Source organism: Heteronotia binoei, chromosome 6 (assembly GCF_032191835.1).
Source record: "Heteronotia binoei isolate CCM8104 ecotype False Entrance Well chromosome 6, APGP_CSIRO_Hbin_v1, whole genome shotgun sequence".
NCBI classification, from domain to species: domain Eukaryota; kingdom Metazoa; phylum Chordata; class Lepidosauria; order Squamata; family Gekkonidae; genus Heteronotia; species Heteronotia binoei.
In genome coordinates, this window is record NC_083228.1 from 35,262,732 (window position 1) to 35,282,274 (window position 19,543).

Sequence of the window (19,543 nt, forward strand, 5' to 3'; positions counted from 1 at the left end):
TCTGTGACATTATACCCAGCTGTGGTCCTTCCATTCCCCGAAATCCACCATCTCAAGGCTTCACCCCAAAATTCCCAGGAATTTCCCAACCCAGAGCTGCCAGCCTTACTGCTACCATTGGGCCTCTTAGACACTGTGCTTCCAATGAATCAGGGAGAGGGGGGAAGAAGGCAAAAGAAGGAGGCAGTGGGGAGATGCTCTCTCTTTAGGTTTGCCAATCCCCAGGTCCCAGTGGGGTTTTTTCTGCTTTCCCAAGCTCCTTCCCGCTCCCAGTCAGCTGGTCGATGGGGGGAAGCCCTGCCCCCACAGCCCCATGTACCTTTCCACCTTCGGAGGCTTCAGACTCCACTGGAAAATGGAGTTGGGATGGTGTGTCTGCGTCTTTAAGGCTGAAGGGGGGTGGGGGAGCAGGCAGAATAACATGACTGTGAAAGCAGCCCAGACCCTCCGTTGGTTGCACAATCTTTGCAGAGGACGTTTGCAGCCCAGACCCTTCATTGGTCACATAATCTTTTCAGAGGTCGGTTGCTCTGTGTTACTTTGAAGAAGTTGTAAGTTCTGCATAGGGAATAATGGAGAATTGATCTGGGGGTATCTGGGGCTCTGGAGGGGCTGTTTTTTAAGTAGAGGCACCAAATTTTCAGCATAGCATCTAATGGCTCTCCTCAAAATGCGCTCCAAGTTTCAAATAGATTGGACCGGGGGTCCAATTCTGTGAGCCCCAAAAGAAGGTGCCCCTATCCTTCATTATTTCTAATGTAGGAAAGGCATTTAAAAGGTGTGCGGTTCCTTTAAATGTGATTGACAGAACTCCCTTTGGAGTTCAGTTGTGCTTGTCACAACTTTGCTTATGGCTCCACCCCCAAAGTCTCCTGGCTCCACCCCCGAAGTCCCCAGATATTTCTTGAATTGGATTTGGCAACCCTATCTCTCTTCCCACAACCTCCTGTCTCCACAGCTGTAAGGTATCAGAGGTCTCAAATTCAAAACTCTAGGATATAGGGCCTAACACCTTAGTCTCCTGTGCCATTGCTGCCACAGGCAAGCCTGAGCTTTAAGAGAGCCACAGAATCACTCTACAAGTGGTCATTCTTGGAAATGTAATGCAGGCCAAGCAGAGGCTCCTCAGTCCTCCTAGCAACTTACTGTGAAAAGACTTAAACTAATCCAAGTTCTGCACTGGCAAAATGGTCAATTTGTCCAAGTCTGATTCTGAGGTAAACTAAAGAGGATTATCTATAAGGCTGACTCGTAACTGTGGCTCTACATGTTGTGGCTCAAACTACACCTAAAGGGAATGTTTATTTATTTAGAGAAAATTTAGATGCTGCCTCTCCACAGACTTGCTTGAGATGGCATACAAAGTAAAAACAATGCACTAAAATAATAAAAAATAAACATTATCAGTAATAAAAAGCCACACAAATTAATAGGGGCATTGAAAAATAGCATAAAACTATATTACATATCAGCCACTGCTGTGTTAGAAAAATCTGTTTCTGTCCTCTGACTGGCTTTACAAATTGTGCAGATGGGGAGTTTTTCTGCCATCTGACTTGTAAGGCAGAAAAGAGTCCTCTTATTTTCCCACAGACCTGAATAAGCAGGACCGGATCTACATGTTTTTTGAGGGGGGGGGGGCAAAATTAAAAAAATGGCACCACTTTATGGGCCCATTCTATCTTATGCATCCATAGATAGAAAGGACTCCACACCCAATTTAGCGCCCCCCCCCCCGCTGGCACCCAGGGCAAGCACCCCCCTCTGCCCCTCCCTAGATCCAGCTCTGTGAATAAGACCACAGTATGGCTTTGAAGAATTGCATTCTCCACACCAAAGTTTCCTTCAACATACAGATAGTTGCTTCACCCTGACAAGAATGCAATTAGAGTTTCTAGTTTCCTTCTTTTGAGCACTGCAAGTTGTGAGCACAACTAAATCAAGAAAATTCTGATTCATACTGCAGTAGGACTTCTAAGGCACAGATGTCAAAAAGGAGGAGCATCAAGGTAACCAAGGAAGAGCAGAAATGGAGATGAAGGCAAACAATACTTTTGTGATTGTCACACTGCATACCAGTGTCCAGATCTTCTTCAGAATGACTGCTTTGAGGTAGTCATGAGATACTGAAGGAAGTCAACTTTTTCATGAAGCCCAGGAATCTTCCTTTAAGACTCTTGGCTTCCTGGTCCTGAGCATGTTCTTGGAACTTTCTTTCAGCTTTTCATTTCTCTCAGCCCTTCTCCTTGGCTAAAGCAAGGCCAGTCTTCAATGCCTCCAATGACCCTTCTCGTTCTTTCCTTCCCATTTGAGGAGGAGGTTCAGTCCACAGCATCTCCATGTTACAAGGTAATAGGTTATATGAAAGACCTCTACCTGATACTGTGGAGAGTTGCCCCTAGCCAGTAAACAATATTGACCTTGACAGACCAGTGGTCTTGCTCTGTTTAAGGTAGCTTTGTGTATCTTTCAACAGGCAGAATTCCACCTTTCTTGCACCATCCCTACCTTAAAGTCTCTCTGGAATTTCCCTACCTTGAAGTCCAAAGGTTTGTCTCTAAGGAATGCAGGATTTCCTACTAGTCTTGCACCTGAACTAACTCCCAGCGTGACCCTTTACACTTTCCCCAAGTACATCAACTCTTTTACTTCTGCATCTCATGTATTTCTGTGTTGTTCTAATTTTGAATCAACTGATTATTCTTAGTTTGATTTTCCTGAACCATAGATAGTCTCCCAGCAGTAATTTGGAAAGTCTTGCTGGGAAACAAGAGACAATTTCCCCATCTCACATTATTTAGTTTCTTATTAGACAGAATAGGTTTATAATTAGTACGGTAGTTTAATCTTCCAACTTCCCCAGAATAGAGAAAAAATAAGTATGTCAATGCAATCAAGCTACTTTATTAGAACCACTGCTAATGTTTACATTTATAATTTAATTGTTTGCTGTGCTGGGACTGTGGAATGCATAGTCTTGTGTAATTATTTGGAAGCATTTCTATCACAAAATATCACGCCTGTTGCATGCAAAAATTAGAAGTTAATCATCTTTCTTTGTTTCTTTTTTTCCATTGCATACATCATCTATATCCAACTCAGTGTTTCATAATGGTGTGATATTATTTAACTCGTTTTTTATTTATCTCTTCTTAAGGAGCTGGAACAGGGCAAATAGTTGGATGCCATTTTTTCAGGCAGCCATAACTGAAAAGAAATCAGATTTTTTTTTAAAAAAGCTATTTTACTCTGTGTATCAGATCAAGATGAGTAGCCATGTTTGTCTGTCTGCAGCAGTAGAAAAAAGTAAGAGTCCAGTAGCACCTTAAAGATTAACAACATTTGTGGTAGAGTATCAGCTTTCATGAGTCACCATTCACTTCTTCAGATGTATGCAATCAGTTTGTACTTCTCAACTAACCTGGTCACAAAACAAGGTTGGGGGGGGGGGTCTCCAGGCCACCATTTTTGGTAACTATCAGAAGACTCTGAATCTCATTCTGTGCCATGACTGCCATGGCTACCATTAGCGCCTACCATCTTTCCCTCTCTTTCAATATTTTTACGGGCATATGTGCCTTAACTATTAGAGCATTTAATATTGATGTCACTGATGGAGCCAATGGCTGTCACAGAGCTACAGAAGGGAATGGAAGGAGGACCAGATAAGTATAAAATGATCTCCTCCCAATCCCCTTATTATGAAGATATGTCAGCATGTACCATCATCTCTTTTGACCATACCAACCTTCTGTTTTATATGAGATCTAGAAAAAAGAGCCAGCAGTGCAAGCTGATTGAATGACCAGAAGAACTAACAGGAATGTCTCTTACCAGACATGGGTTTCCTCAAATAATGCCCTCCAGTATTGTTTCAGATTGACTACATGGTGTAGAAGGAAGGCTGAAGCACCTTCACCATGTGTGCCATGACCTGAATCCTGCACCTGTGAAGGAACTGAGAACTACCTATGAGAGCCAGTTTGGTGTAGTGGTTAAGTGTGCGGACTCTTATCTAGAAGAACCAGGTTTGATTCCCAACTCCTCCACTTACAGCTGCTGGAATGGCCTTGGGTTAGCCATAGTTTTTGCAAGAGTTGTCCTTGAAAGGGCAGCTGCTGTGAAAGCCCTTTCAGTCCCACCCACCTCACAGGGTGTCTGTTGTGGAGGGAGAAGGTATAGAAGATTGTAAGTCACTCTGAGTCTCTGATTCAGAGAGAAGGGCGGGGTATAAATCTTCAGTCTTCTTCTTCTACCTGCATCTGATAGCATTGCACACAGGGTGGGGACGCCAGACACAGGCTGTGTATTCTGTAATGTGTGGATTTCAGAGAGTCTGGCCCAATGGGTTAAACAAAGGTCCAGTAATGATGTTTAAATAGAAAGAACAAGCATTCAGGTGCAAAGACTGATATTCTCTATCTTTAAAAGGAACAAACAACAGCAATGATCTGAGTCATTCATCACATCACATTAGCCATAATGCAATCGCTGCATCTTCAGTACAGTTGCTCTACCTGTTGGTCTTAAGCTGAGAGGTAGGGTGGACTACTGATAGAGATAAATAGGTTGTTCAATAAATCATATCATAACTTTTTTTGGTCTTCTGCAAGATCTGACAGCAGGAAAATTATTTTGAATTATGATAGTGCATTTCCCCCCCAGTGAGAATAGCTTATCTGTTATTAATAAGTGAAGGACTAATATTTTATTTTCCAAAGGCTGGGGTATGGCTTTTCAGTAATAATGTTTTTATTCACAGGCTACATATGCTGAATTTGAACCATGCTGAATTTGAACCAGTGGCCCATAAATGAATGTGAATAAATGCATATATCAAGCGTAAAAACCGGCATTAAGGGAACTGTTGAACTCCACATGGGACACTTGTTTAGATAGCAGGCTAACTTTTTGGCATGCTGATGATTCAGAGATGAAGAATCAACATCACCAGCCACTGTTTCACTTGTTCACCTTTCTAAACACTTGTGCATTTGTGTGTTTGTGTAAAGCCATAATACATGTACATGTAGTAACACTAAGCAGGCCACTCTGTTTTTCAGATACAGATCCATACATCAATGGTTAGTACTTAAGGGAAAATTTACTTAGGTGCAGTTACCTTTTTAAAAAAAAAATCAAGCATCATAGTGAATTCATTTGGGACAAAACACTGGATTGCTAAGATTCTAAAACTCTAAATCAAACTGTTCAGATGGTAACTGTTGTTCTTTGTCATCTGAGCATTCACACTGGCAGGCTTTGTACCTGAGCAGAGCCACAATCTGTAAATTTCTAGAGCTAGCTTTTAGGTGGAAAAACTCCTCTCCCCTTTCTGTTTAATGCTGTTCAAAATCTTAAAAGAACACTGTTAAAGTTAAAGGCACCTGCTGCTGAGAAGGTGAGTTTGCCATGTGAATTCACAGATGACCGCTCAAAGAATGACAGTGACAAGATAAACAGTCTGTTTTCTGCACATTCTGTGCATCACAAAAATGGGTAGAGGCTAGCAATATGATCTACCTGGAGGCAGACAAGGTACCTCAGAAAGAAGAAGAAGAAGAAGAAGAAGAAGAAGAAGAAGAAGAAGAAGAAGAAGAAGAAGAAGAAGAAGAAGAAGAAGAAGAAGAAGAAGAAGAAGAAGAAGAAGAATTATTTTATTTATATCCCACCTTTCACTTGGTGTCTCAGAGGAGCTTACAATCTCCTTTCCCTTCCTCTCCCCACAACAGACACCCTGAGAGGTAGATGGGGCTGAGAGAGCTCTGAGAGAACTGCTCTTCAGAGAACAGCTCTGAGAGAACTGTGACTGACTCAAGGTAACCCAGCTGGCTGTATGTGGAGGAGTAGGGAATCAAACCCAGTTTTCCATATTAGAGTCTGATGCTTTTAACCACTACACCAAACTGAAGCTGAAGACGGTTTGATCAAAGCACATACCTGCTCTGGCTCAGCCGCCCTGAGCCCGCCAGGGGAGGATGGGATATAAATCTGATAAAATAAATGTCTAGGACATAGTGCATAATGCAATGAGTCCAGCTGGCTCCTCAGCAGAACTCTGGAAGGAGGATCCCTCTATTGAAAGTATAACAGATATGGGGGAGAAAGTTCAAACTGTTCCTAGAGGTGGCTTAGGAGATAGCTCATAGCATAACTTGATGATCTGAGAGATCCCATGGCTGAACTTCTGTGAGAAGACATGCTGTCCTTTCTTAGGACTCAAGTAGCCTAACAATCACCCTTAAGGTTGTCATAAGGTGGCAAGGAAAGCAAGGCTCATTTTGAATCCAAGATATGTGATGGAACAAAAGTAGGAAGCTTAAGGTCCTGACTAGCTGGTGACCTTCAGCAGAAAGGAAATGCCCAAATGCAGGACCACTTTGTCTGTGCAGAATTGCTATTAGGGAGGATCAGACCAATAGCACATAGTTCACTGGCTCTCCTCAATGAACAAACTGCAACAAGAATTCTGCTTTAAAAGTAAGGGGGTGCAAACTACAAGTGGCCAGTGGTTCAAAAGGTTTGATCACAAGCTGCAGGTCCCATTCAGGAACTGGTGATTTCTCTGGAGAATAAAATCAAACAAAGGAGCAGAAATGGTCATGCAAGAAGTGCTGAAGTTGTTGATCTTCAGAAGGCCTCAGCGGTGAAAGACCATTTTCAAGTATTTGTAACTGAGTGCCAGTGCTCCTCACCACTGTATCTGAAACCCATTCTGAGAGATTGATCCCAAAACACTGGTTGGGTGGGGGGAGGAGTCACAGAATCAGGATTGAAATGGACAGAAAGCCTTTGCAATGGAGGCAGGGGGAAAACAGGTGGGAGGACATTCAAGGAGTTCTAGGAGCATCTTCTAACTGGCCATCAGACAAACATAAACGGAGCAGAGGAGAAGGTTCCTGGTATAGAGGGGAATTCTCAGCAAGGACAGAGATAGACAGTACTTCTAGGATAAGGGCCAAGTTCCAAGTTGTGCTTAATAACTTACAGAATCAGGTGAAGTGTGGTTAGCTTCTGAAGAAATAGCACACAAACAAAGCGAGGAATAAGACTGTAAAGGTTTCATTTATTTCTTGGCTTGTTCTGTTTGGCAGACTTGGGCTTCCTCCACTTTTGTTTTGTTTTCCCAAAATGATAACTGTGATGAGAAAAATTAGGTTGTGATGAAGAGGAAGATGAGAATGAACTGAGTGACAAGGCACAACTCCTCATGCTTGGCCATGCACACTTCAAAGCATGTTTCTTAAAGGACAAGAGTTTTTTGCCACTAAATGTTAGTTCTACAAGATTCTCCATCAGTGTTATGCACAGAGACCACAAAGAAGTAGCATGGCATGGAACTGTGCTGTTTCCTGTTCTTGGCAAGGAACACTAGCCAGGGAAAGACAGGCAAGCAAATTCTCTTATAATAGAACCCAAGGGATTTTCTAAACACATTGAATTGTGTAATCACTGCACACAGTCTACATATCTTACCTCAGGTTATGCTTTTGGTGTGGAGCTATCACTATTTCCCCGGCACTGGCACCATAAAACTTTGCCCCTTAAAAGTGAAATTCTTTCTACAAACTAATTCAATTTAGCTTGAGATGTATTGCACAACTGTCCCCTGCATCATTTTATGACTTCTTGCTTAACAAAAAGTAGAAGGTTTTTCATACTACCCTGCTATACAGTTCCAGTATGGGAGCTTTTGTTCTGGCTTCTTTTCTTTTTTTTAAAAAAAGACAAACACTAGAAAGTTATACCATCTCCCACAGCAATGTTTTACCAAGTATCAGTCAATAAGTGTCTTTAAGATGCAAGAACATCCTTAGAGAAAGGATGTTTTCAAGTATATCCTACTCTCCTGCCACCAAGTAAAATATTAGTAATACTAAAATCGTATCTACACATCCAGCTTGCTGTTCCCTTCCAGTCTGCCAAAGGTAGGGCTGCCATTCCCCCCACTGGAGGTGGGGAATCCACCACCACCAGGCCTCAGCCTTGACCACTGATCAATTGACAAGCAGGAAGACTTACCAGGAGCAGGAGGGGATCCCAAATAATGTAACTGGCAATGTGTTGACATCATAAGAACATAAGAGAACATAAGAGAAGCCATGTTGGATCAGGCCAGCGGCCCATCAAGTCCAACACTCTGTGTCACACAGTGGCAAAAAATGTTATGTACACACATACACTGTGGCTAATAGCCACTGATGGACCTGTGCTCCATATTTTTATCTAAACCCATCTTGAAGGTGGCTATACTTGTGGCCGCCACCACCTCCTGTGGCAGTGAATTCCACATGTTAATCACCCTTTGGGTGAAGAAGTACTTCCTTTTATCCGTCTTAACCTGTCTGCTCAGCAATTTCATCGAATGCCCACGAGTTCTTGTATTGTGAGAAAGGGAGAAAAGTACTTCTTTCTCTACTTTCTCCATTCCATGCATTATCTTGTAAACCTCTATCATGTCACCCCGCAGTCGACGTTTCTCCAAGCTAAAGAGTCCCAAGCGTTTCAACCTTTCTTCATAGGGAAAGTGCTCCAGCCCTTTAATCATTCTAGTTGCCCTTCTCTGCACCTTCTCTAAAGCTATAATATCCTTTTTGAGGTGCGGCGACCAGAACTGCACACAGTACTCCAAATGAGACCGCACCATCGATTTATACAGGGGCATTATGATACTGGCTGATTTGTTTTCAATTCCCTTCCTAATAATTCCCAACATGGCATTGGCCTTTTTTATTGCAAACGCACACTGTCTTGACACTTTCAGTGAGTTATCTATCATGACCCCAAGATCTCTCTCTTGATCAGTCTCTGCCAGTTCACACCCCATCAACTTGTATTTGTAGCTGGGATTCTTAGCCCCAATGTGCATTACTTTGCACTTGGCCACATTGAACCGCATCTGCCACGTTGACGCCCACTCACCCAGCCTCAACAGATCCCTTTGGAGTTCCTCACAATCCTCTCTGGTTCTCACCACCCTGAACAATTTAGTGTCATCCGCAAACTTGGCCACTTCACTGCTCACTCCCAACTCTAAATCATTTATGAACAAGTTAAAGAGCATGGGACCCAGTACCGAGCCCTGCGGCACCCCACTGCTTACCGTCCTCCACTGCGAAGACTGCCCATTTATACTCACTCTCTGCTTCCTATTACTCAGCCAGTTTTTGATCCACAAGAGGACCTGTCCTTTTACTCCATGATTCTCAAGCTTTCTAAGGAGCCTTTGATGAGGAACTTTATCAAAAGCTTTCTGGAAGTCAAGGTAAACAACATCTATCGGGTCTCCTTTGTCCACATGTTTGTTCACCCCCTCAAAGAAATGCAACAGGTTAGTGAGGCAAGATCTTCCCTTGCAGAACCCATGCTGAGTCTTCCTCAATAATCACTTCCAGCATGTACCAGAACTGATATCATCACACCACCAACATCACAGCAGAGCTCTAGTATTTGTGCAAAAATAGAAGCCATAGAGTTGTTGCCCAAATACCAGAGTATTGCTGTGGCATCACAAAGTGATGACATCATTTCTAGTATATGCCAGAAATGACACTGCCATATCACTCCTGGCAACTGATGGGGGACCTCCCCCATCAGTTGTCAGGAGGGACCTGGCATTGGCGCCATAAAACTTTGCACCCTTAAGAAACAAAACTGTACAAAATTGTATAGACGATCTAATTAAATTCAATATAATTTCAAGCTGCCAGGATGGAATTGGAAACCCTAGCCAAAGTTCTGCTTGAACAGAATGTCATTTTTAAGGATGTGCATGAACTAGGAAAATGTAGTTCAGTTTGGTGCATGGTGTGCCTAGGGGCAACCTAACGCTCCATGGCGCCCTAGGCAGACTAGCTGCCTGATGCCCCCCAAGCGCCCCCGTGCCTCTCCCCTCCCCACCATGGCTTCATGCCCCCCATGCCTCCCCCTCTCCCCACCGCGCCTCCTCCTCCTCTTCCCTCCCTTCAGACCCTTTCCCACTCCATGCCAATTTCAATGCCAGAACCGGCACTAGCGCCGCGTCCGGCTCTCTAAAGCCTTTCCTCTCTGGCCGAACACTCGAAACGCGGCTAAAGCCGTGCCGCGGGGCCGGGCTGCACTCACCGTCCCTCAGGAAGAGCATCTTAAAAGGGCTACCCCTGCTGCCTCTGAGTCCTCTCCAGGGGAGGAGTCAGTGGCAGCGGGGGGTCGCCTTTTCAGGACCCTCTTCCTGAGAGATGGTGTGCGCAGCCCAGCCCCATGGTGCGGTTTTAGCTGAATTTCAAGTGTTTGGCCGAGGAGGGGGCGGGCTTTAGAGAGCCGAAACACGGCGCTAGCACCGGTTCTGGCGTTGAAATTGGCACAGAGTGGGAAAGGGTCCGAAGGGAGGGAGGAGGAGGTGCGGGGGGGCACAGTGCTGCAGCAGGGAAAGGGGGAGGCACAGAAGAGAGGCAAAGGAAATGGAGGGGAATGGAGGGGTGGGCAGCGGTGGTGGCAGGCAGTGGTAGCGATGGGGGGCATGGAAGGCAGGCAAACTAGGTGCTTGCCTGGGGCACCAGAAGGGGATGGAGAACCCAATTTGGTGCCCCCACTCTCCTGGCGCCCTAGGCAACCGCCTCATTTGCCTAGTGGGAGAGCTGGCCTTGGGTGTGCCTGGTTCACAAATTTTTTAGGCCCAAATGAACTGGTTCAATTTGTGAGGTTATGACCCTGCAGAATGGCCCCCCTGCATATTGCAGATACCACATTCACAGGAGGTCTTCAACTGACTCTCCTCTACTATCCCTCCATTTTTGGTGAAGATTCAAGTTACCCCCCTCCAGAAGGTGCCCCAAGGAAAGTGCTTTCTGTGGAAATGACAGGCAGTCCTCTTGACAGGTACACGCTCAGGATGGTATAAAACAGATCTTGCACAACCTGGAGGCATCAAAGATGCAGGGGACTTTCCCCAGATGTTCCTCTACATGCTCTCCAAGTTCTCCCCCACTCTATTGCTGTGAAGTTTAGATTAAGTGGAGACAGTCTGTCTGGAAATGTATCCATTCACAAACCAGCACAAACCTCCACAAAGAGCTTAAAAGTTTGTGGAAAGTTTATGCCAGTTAACCTGCCATGAACTTAACTTTGTGAACCACAAACCAGCCAAAATTCATCAGAAACTTAAGTTTGTGAGCTCATTTGTGCCCATCCCTTGTCATTTTTTTCAGGAAAAAAATCAACAGGGAAAATCACTGATGAACCTTATGCACTAGGCTACTTTAAAGTTTGATGACCAAGAGAGGAAAGGCCCTTGTTCTTGAAGCCATGGTTTTAATGGGGTTGATTTGACCATCCTCAAAGGAGACTTTCTTCAATTTAAGTGGCACTTCCTCCCACAGAAAAGCCACTTATGTTAGATGAAAACTTCAAATGTTGCTCAGTGGAGTGGTAGGATAGGGATAGCATCCACCCCGATGGAAGAGATTATTTGGAGCAGAGTCCTCCTAGATGAAGGTCCAGGAATATAGTCCTTCTGTTCAATGGATCAGGATAGGTAGAAGAAGAAGAAGATGGTATTGGATTTATATACCACCCTTCACTCTGAATCTCAGAGTCTCAGAGCGGCTCACAATCTCCTTTATCTTCCTCCTCCACAATAAACACCCTGTGAAGTGGGTGGGGCTGAGAGGACTCTCACAGCAGCTGCCCTTTCAAGAACAACCTCTGCCAGAGCTATGACTGACCCAAGGCCATTCCAGCAGGTGCAAGTGGAGGAGTGAGGAAAAACCCGGTTCTCCCAGATAAGAATCAGCACACTTAACCACTACACTAAACTGGTTCTCAATTGGTAAAGGTAAAGTCAATTGTTCACTTTCAAAGCTGACTGCTTAGCAGGATCAATGTTTTCATACTCTGTGCCATTCCTTGGAACATCTGCCTTGCAACAAGTAAGCCAATTTATCTCACAGACAGAAGAATAAACAGATGTTTTAATCAGAGTTTCAAAGACAATACTAATAATTTAAGTTTATTAGTCAATAATCCCCCTTAAATTGCTCTCTGTACCTTAAGGAGCTGAATGTGTTTATCTAGATCTAGCTGAAATGCCTCTCAGTTCTAACAAGTGACCTCCCCTGTCAGAGCACTTTGGAAGGGATATAAAGCTAATTACAATCATGTCTGCCATTCACTTATTTATGCATTAATGAGCAAGATAAATTACACTGAAGTCACTTGTTAGCATTCTAAATGGCATGATGCACAAAGCAACTGCCTAAAGAAGATGCATAATTGCCAACAGCTTTAAACATCCATGGAAAAAAAAGAAACAAAAACCCCACATGCACTAATAAATACTGCCCATTTGTATTTCCAGAAGTCTCTTTTCAGAGTAACAATAGTCCTGACCTCAGCACTGCCCCCTTTTAATGAGAAAAGAATGGTGCTGTTAAAATCAGACACAGAACAACGTCTCAGAAAAAAGAACGAGAAGGGACATAGTGTAAGAAATAATAGGTATAACAGCACTAGCTAGCTGTACATGTTAATGGTTTCCATTCAGTTTGTTTGCCCTAGGTAGCATGTGAAAATGAAGAACATCATAATAAATGAGCAGCTATCCCTTTATCCCCGTAATGTTCTTCTTCTAGTTTTCAGTTCCTTTATCTCATGTATTAACAGTGGTAGATGTAGCATAAACTTCCATTTGTCCTGTTTTGCAAAGCAAATTTTAGCAGTCAACTGCCAAAGCTTTGGAGGCTCTTGCCTGAAGAAGAAAAGTTTATCATAAAGCTCCCAAATAATAGAACTTACAAAACGGTGTAGCTGTAAAACCCTAAAAATGACATAGAAGGCATAAGTTTGTAGAGAATGTCCATGCTACACTATTAGAAATTCAACAATGGATGAATCTGTAAAGGCCTATTGTTTTAAAACATTTTTAGTTATGAGTAATTCAAGAAACCAATAAAGGATCAAATCAAATCTCAACACTTGCCAACAATAATTCAAGACTGTATTCCAATATGATCTTACTTTTGACGGTGGCTGTCCGGGTGCAGTTGTAAAGGATGGCCAGTTCCCCAAATACCTTGCCAGGACCCATGGTACACAGCTTTACACCTTCCTTTGTCACCTCAACCTTTCCATCTGAGGAGAAAGAACATAATTATATCACAAACTTTTCACACAGTTTTGAGTTTTTCCCCTGTAAACCAATATATGAATAATACTGGAAAAGATGTGTTGCACATATACCATTTCTCTAAAACCATGATTCTTAATGGGCATCCTAGGGGAAATTCTACAAATCTTAGGAGGCATTCAGGATCAGCTGTATTATCGGGAGTTTGGTTTTTAGGTCCATTTTTAAACTTGAGTGTTGAGAAGAATCCAATAATAATGGAGATGTTTCCACACACCAGAAACAGATTTGATATAGCCTCTCAGCTGAACATGCTAAAAAGGGAGCTTAGAAACCTAGAACAAAATAGCCCTGGAGAAGGGCAAGAAACAAAGAAGGAACATAATAATATGGCCTTTTGTATATCAGAAACCACTAAATCTGTATCAATGTATTGCCATCGAAAAATCTGTCTTTAGCAACAGAAAAGAGCAAGAGTCCAGTAGCAACTTAAAGATTAACAAAAAATTGTGGCAGGATATGAGCTTTTGTGAGTCACCACTCACTGTGAGCGGTGACTCATGAAAGCTTATATCTTGCCACAAATTCTGTTAGTCTTTAAGGTGTTACTGGACTCTTGCTCCTTTTCTACACCTTTACAGCCAAAATATCAGACTGTGACAGGGTGGGACAGCCAGAGTTCTTTAGGGGAGAAAAAGATACTGAGGGTGGCTCATTCAGAAAGTGCAAGAAAAATGGAGGGAAAATCTTGCCTCTGAGGGAGAGAAGTGGACAGGAACATCATAGTCTCCTTATCTGGTAACTACACATCATGAATTCCTCATACTCCAAGTATCACAATTAACGAAGAGATTTGAAAAGGTTCAGCCTCCCATATGTAATTTTGTGTAGGCTAACCTTTTTTCCACCTGCTGTGGGGGAACTCAGGCTTCACCTTCAATAATCTGTACCCAACCAATGTAGCAGCAGGAGAAAAAATGGAAGGGGAAGAATGACATCATGGTATCAGCAACACTCCAAGTTTCCCCCCTAATCTCTATGGGCTTTATCATAATGACAGGGAATTTCTACAGCATTTCCAGAGCTATGATGTCACTACCAGGGGATCATCCATGACACTTGTTCCCCAAGTTGCACTCCCCTCAAAGCTCCCAGGATCAGCCAGAGCTGGCAACCCTAAACTATGGGTATGTATGTGTGTGAGAGAGGGAGGGAGAAGGAATAATAATAACAACAGCCTATGGAAATTTCAACGAGTCAAAATGAACACCATCACTACTATTTAAGATTTATTCAGTCCAAATACTTGTCCTGTTCCTTCTATTATTATTAATATTTATTATTGATAAAGCATGTCAAATCTACATAAATATTGCACATGAAAATGAATAAAACCTGCCTGCAAGCTTATAATAAAAAGTGCAAAACCAAGGCTGTAGCTAAGGTGGGAACAATCACAACATGACTGCATAAAGAACACTAATTTATTCCACCAAAGATTGTTTTTTTAAAAAATCAGGCTTTTAATGTGGACATAAGAGTTTCCATTAACAGATCTAGAGCTCTTCCTCTTCTGCAAAAGAGGTAGTGATCCAACCTCTACCCATCTGAGTCCTTCCCACTTCCAAAGGCCATGGGGTTTATCTACCACCATCCTTATCACTGCAGGGGGATCTCCTTCAACGTTGACCATGAAAGGGTATTTACATGGGATAACACATAACACAAGGAAGATACTTATTCAAGGGATTGGATAAAAGCTTCTAAACATAAAAATCTTAATGTATGAATTTGTGGCACTAACACTTCATAAGCACAAAGCACACTTATACACTTGGTGACAGTATTAGGGACGCTTCTGTTGGTTATCAGTACATCAGTTCATCTTCCTTCCTTCCTTCCTTCCTTTTATTTGATTTGATTTATATCCCACCCTCCCCGCCGAAGCAGGCTCAGGGCGGCTTTAAAACAGCATCTGAAAATATGGCAGCCTGGTGACATACGACCTTAGGGGACAAATTAATAAGTAAAGAGGAAGGGATGCCAAGGGACAGATTTTATTTCTCTTCAGTTCAGCAGCAAAGGGGAGGGAGAGAGATTCTAACACTGTTATACTGGGACATCAAGTCAGGAGTTTAATCTGATTCACAAATCCATTTTTGAACAACAGTTTAAGAATTAAAAAGCACATTGTGAAGCATAGAGCTTGCATCTGGAACTTTTCGTGTGTTTTTGAGATGGAAAAAAAATCTTGTCATTTAGTGCTCAACAGACTCCTTGCTTATAAAGTAATCTGCATAATTATTTTTGCTCATTTTCATAGAAAAGGGAGGAGGAGCCCTAATCCTTGGGAACATTCACCCACAACAAACAGCTATTAGCAAAAGAAAACTTATTTTGACCCTTGGTGATTGTGTCATTTATATTGTTCAAATACCACTGACTTGCAAATGTTTTAGCCTGCTTCAGCAAGCATGTTTTCTATTGTCTTGCCATTTGCCATTTGAGCAACAAGCATCTGAAAAAAGGCACAAAGATCAATGTTTACAAAGCGGTTGTGATGACAACCCTCATCTATGGCTCCGAATCGTGGGTTTTATACCGTCATCACCTGCGACTCCTTGAGCGCTTTCATCAGCGCTGCCTTCGCACCATCCTCAACATCCACTGGAGTGACTTTGTGACCAACACTGAAGTCCTCAAGCGGGCAGAGGTTACCAGCATCGAGGCACTGCTGTTGAAGACGCAGCTGCGCTGGGCAGGGCATATTTCTAGGATGGAAAACCACCGCCTTCCCAAGATTGCCCTGTATGGCGAACTCTCCACCGGCCATCGAAATAGAGGGGCACCAAAGAAGAGGTACAAGGACTCCTTGAAGAAATCCCTTAGCACCTGTCACATCAACCATCACCAGTGGTCTGACCTAGCCTCAGATCGCAAAGCATGGAGGCACACCATCCACCAGGCTGTCTCTTCCTTTGAGAACGCACGCATAGCTGGTCTTGAGGACAAAAGGAGATTGAGGAAGAATCGCACTGCTACAGCACCAACCCCAAATCAGACTTTTCCCTGCAGCCACTGTGGCCGGACCTGCCTGTCCCGCATTGGTCTTGTCAGCCACCAGCGAGCCTGCAGCAAACGTGGACTATTGCACCCTTCTTAAATCTTCGTTCGCGAAGCCAAGCCGAGAGAGAGCCATTTGACTAGGAGGGGCTATTTCATTTGAAAGTTTGGAGATAATCAAAGAGTGACCAATTTGTCATCAGAGGAAAAGTGGCAGAGGAAAGAAGTGGAATGAACTCAGACACAGTTTCTGCTGCAAGCAGAGTGAACTGTTTGAAAAGTGGTCAAAGTGGGTGCATGAGGAACAATTTTAAACTAAAAGTAGATTCCAAGCACTAAGTAAACATGTGGGTGCTGATGTGTCTGAGACCAACATTTATGATGTGACAAAAATGCATCATAAAAAAAACTAAGTGAGACTCTACCATTAGGCTTGCCAATCCCCAGGTCCCAGCGAGGGCTCTCCCATTTTCCCAGGCTCCTTCCCGTCCCCAGTCAGCTGGCCAGTGGAGGGAAGCCCCGCCCCCCACAGCCACCATGTGCCTTTCCACCTCTGGAAGCTTCAGTCTCTGCTTGGAAAGGCTTTCTCTTGGGATGGTGTGTCTGTGTCTTTGAGGCTGAATGGGGGGGGGGGGAGTAGGCAGAAGAACATGGCTGCTCCCAGTGCCTGTGAAAACAACCCAGACCCTCCGTTGGTTGCACAAGCTTTTCAGAGGTTATTTGCACAGGAAAGGTAAACTTGAACCTTTGGTTGCTCTGTGTGTTACTTTGAAGAAGTTGGAAGTTCAGCAACTCGTGAGTAGAGATGCCAATCCCCAGGTGGGAGCAGGCCCTTCACCGCTTCAGTCATCAGAAACGGGGGTGGGGGGAGGGAAATGTCTGCTGGGCACTTTATTATTCCCTATGGAGATTGATTCTAGGGTATAATGGAGAATTGGTCTGGGAGTATCTGGGGCTCTGGAGGGGGTGTAACATATTTTGTTGTAGACATACGATAAAATAATCCAAAACAAATTTACCACCACATTACGGTTAAGAAAAGCGTGAGATTTTACCTGCAATTGTGTTTCCATTACAAATTTTTAGAGGAGTGCACTTGAGCATATTTATGGCAACTTTTCAAGATACCTTTTTACCTGTACAGATACATTTTACTTAAATGTGCTGCCAAAACAAGCACTACTTATATAGGTAGATGCATTTAACCTTCATTTTATGTGTAACATATACAGGTGGACCAATATTTACCAGTTTTTGATTGCATTAAACTTAAAAGAACAAGAGCTCCCAGCCCCAAGCACCACAAATGCTCCAATGCACATATAGATCTCCTGACAATACTGGTTGCACCATTCAGTGCTTCATAAGATGTTGCTCCACTTGAAAACAGGAGTGGCACTTCACCCTTGATACTGCATACCTCCACTGCATGTGGGTATTCCCTGTGCACATCGGAGGACCACTCAGGAGCAAGCCACGCACCACCCTATATCACATAAGAAGTGGAGAAAGGGTGATGCGGGCTTCTCCAGGGGTTAATGAGAGCTGCTGGGGGTGTGGCAAAGCTCCTGGTGGCTGGCTGCCTTCCACTCTCCTAATCCAGGGATTGTTATGCAGCTGCACCTACTACTCAATGGACAAGGTAGGTAGGTGGGGAGGAGGGGGTATCAGAAAGGTTCAGGAGCTTTGCTTCTGTGAGCTCCTGCTGAATTCAAGGCCTGGACTGTTTATACCTGAAGGCTACAAAGAGCTATGCAGGAAAATATCAACCACTAGGTTAAAAGCAGCTGATTCCAATCTGGAGAACCAGTTTGATTTTCCTCTCCTCCACATGAAACTTGCTGACTGACCTTGAGCTAAGCATCCCGACCCTCCCGCCCTGGCGGGGGACCCCAGGATTTCCACCCTCTTTCCCCGCTCCCCCCAAAAATGGAAGCGGGGGGAGGGGGTGGAAACGGCGCCGGGGAGCAAGGCCAGCTGCCGCATCCTGGAGCCGGCAAGGCTGCCGCGCCGCTGCTGCCCCCTCCCCTCCCACCGCAGCTGCTCCTCCAAGATGAGCCCAGGCTGAGCCCATCTCAGAGGAGCAGCCAAGAGGCGGCAGCAGCGCAGGGGAGGGCGAGGCAGGCCAGGAGCATGGCGAGCCGCGAATCCGGGCCCTTCTAGGACCCGGACTCGTGGCTCACCACGCCCCCGGCCCGCCTCCACCCCCCTCCGCTTCCACCCCAGAGGCGGAGCGGGCGAGGCGGCAGCGGCGCGGCGGCCTCTTCTCTGCTCGCCGTGGCTGCTCCTCCGAGATGGGCTCAGCAAAGCTCCTGAACCTTTCTGATACCCCCTCCTCCCCACCTACCTACCTTGTCCATTGAGTAGTAGGTGAAGCTGCATAACAATCCCTGGATTAGGAGAGTGGAAGGCAGCCAGCCACCAGGAGCTTTGCCACACCCCCAGCAGCCCTCATTAACCCCTGGAGAAGCCCGCATCACCCTTTCTCCACTTCTTATGTGATATAGGGTGGTGCGTGGCTTGCTGGCCTTTTGACTGTGGAGGGGTACAGCCAAGGAGAGCCCCATTATACCCTAGGGTATATGTTACACCAGTCAGAAAGTTAAGCAGAGCTGCTTCAGGGTGACTTCTGTCATTTTCCAGTTAAGCAACAAACTTCTAGAGAATTAGGGTCCCTTGTTTAAGTTTACTAGAAATTGTGACCAAGTAGATGCCACCATTTACTCAATTGTTCAGGATCACACACACAAAAATAATGTATGACACTGCAAGGCCCAGCAGCACGTACAGACAGGAAGAAAAATATATGATGCCTTTTCAAACTACTAATGATATAACATTTCCATGATGGAGAATACATTCTCCCTACTTCAAGAATTAAGCCCCAGGCAGAGTTGTCATTAAATTGCATCTGATATGAAATTCTGAAGTCTTGCTTTGCAAAACATCAAGGAACTTCAGGAGAAACAAAACGTTTTTGATGCAGCCTAAGTAGCTATAGTTGGAAACAGGCACATTTTTCACAGTTGAATGATGCCTCTAACTTCCTTATTTGTTGCCCGTTCTCCTTAGATTTGAGATTGTAAACTCCCCAGACTGGGTAGGCAACCAGCTGAAGAGTAGAGGGATGGCTGTCAATGATGGAGTGGTGTCACATCTGAGAAAACTCCAGAAGTGATGTCATGCCTCTCCAGGAATCACCAAATCTCTATCGTTTTACCTTGATTCCAGATTCCTTGAGAAGTGTGATGTCACTTGCAGGTTATCCCACAGGCTGAAAGGCCATTTTAAAAATTCTGCCACCACCCTTTTGGAGCAGTCACAGAAAACAGAAACAGGTGTCAGAGAATCTCCCACAGGCAGCCCTATACCTATAAC

The 19,543-nt window shown here is 44.3% G+C and overlaps 1 protein-coding gene across 3 annotated transcripts in view; it reads right to left on the reverse strand.

The window, feature by feature from the left end:
• PRKG1 (protein kinase cGMP-dependent 1) overlaps nucleotides 1–19,543 on the reverse strand; it is a 1,148,292-nt gene that overhangs the window by 612,773 nt on the left and 515,976 nt on the right. For all 3 annotated transcript variants that reach the window (XM_060241248.1, XM_060241246.1, XM_060241247.1), the window contains one exon: nucleotides 12,994–13,107. In XM_060241248.1, the coding sequence (XP_060097231.1) occupies nucleotides 12,994–13,107 (114 nt within the window). The remainder of the gene's footprint in view (nucleotides 1–12,993; nucleotides 13,108–19,543) is intronic.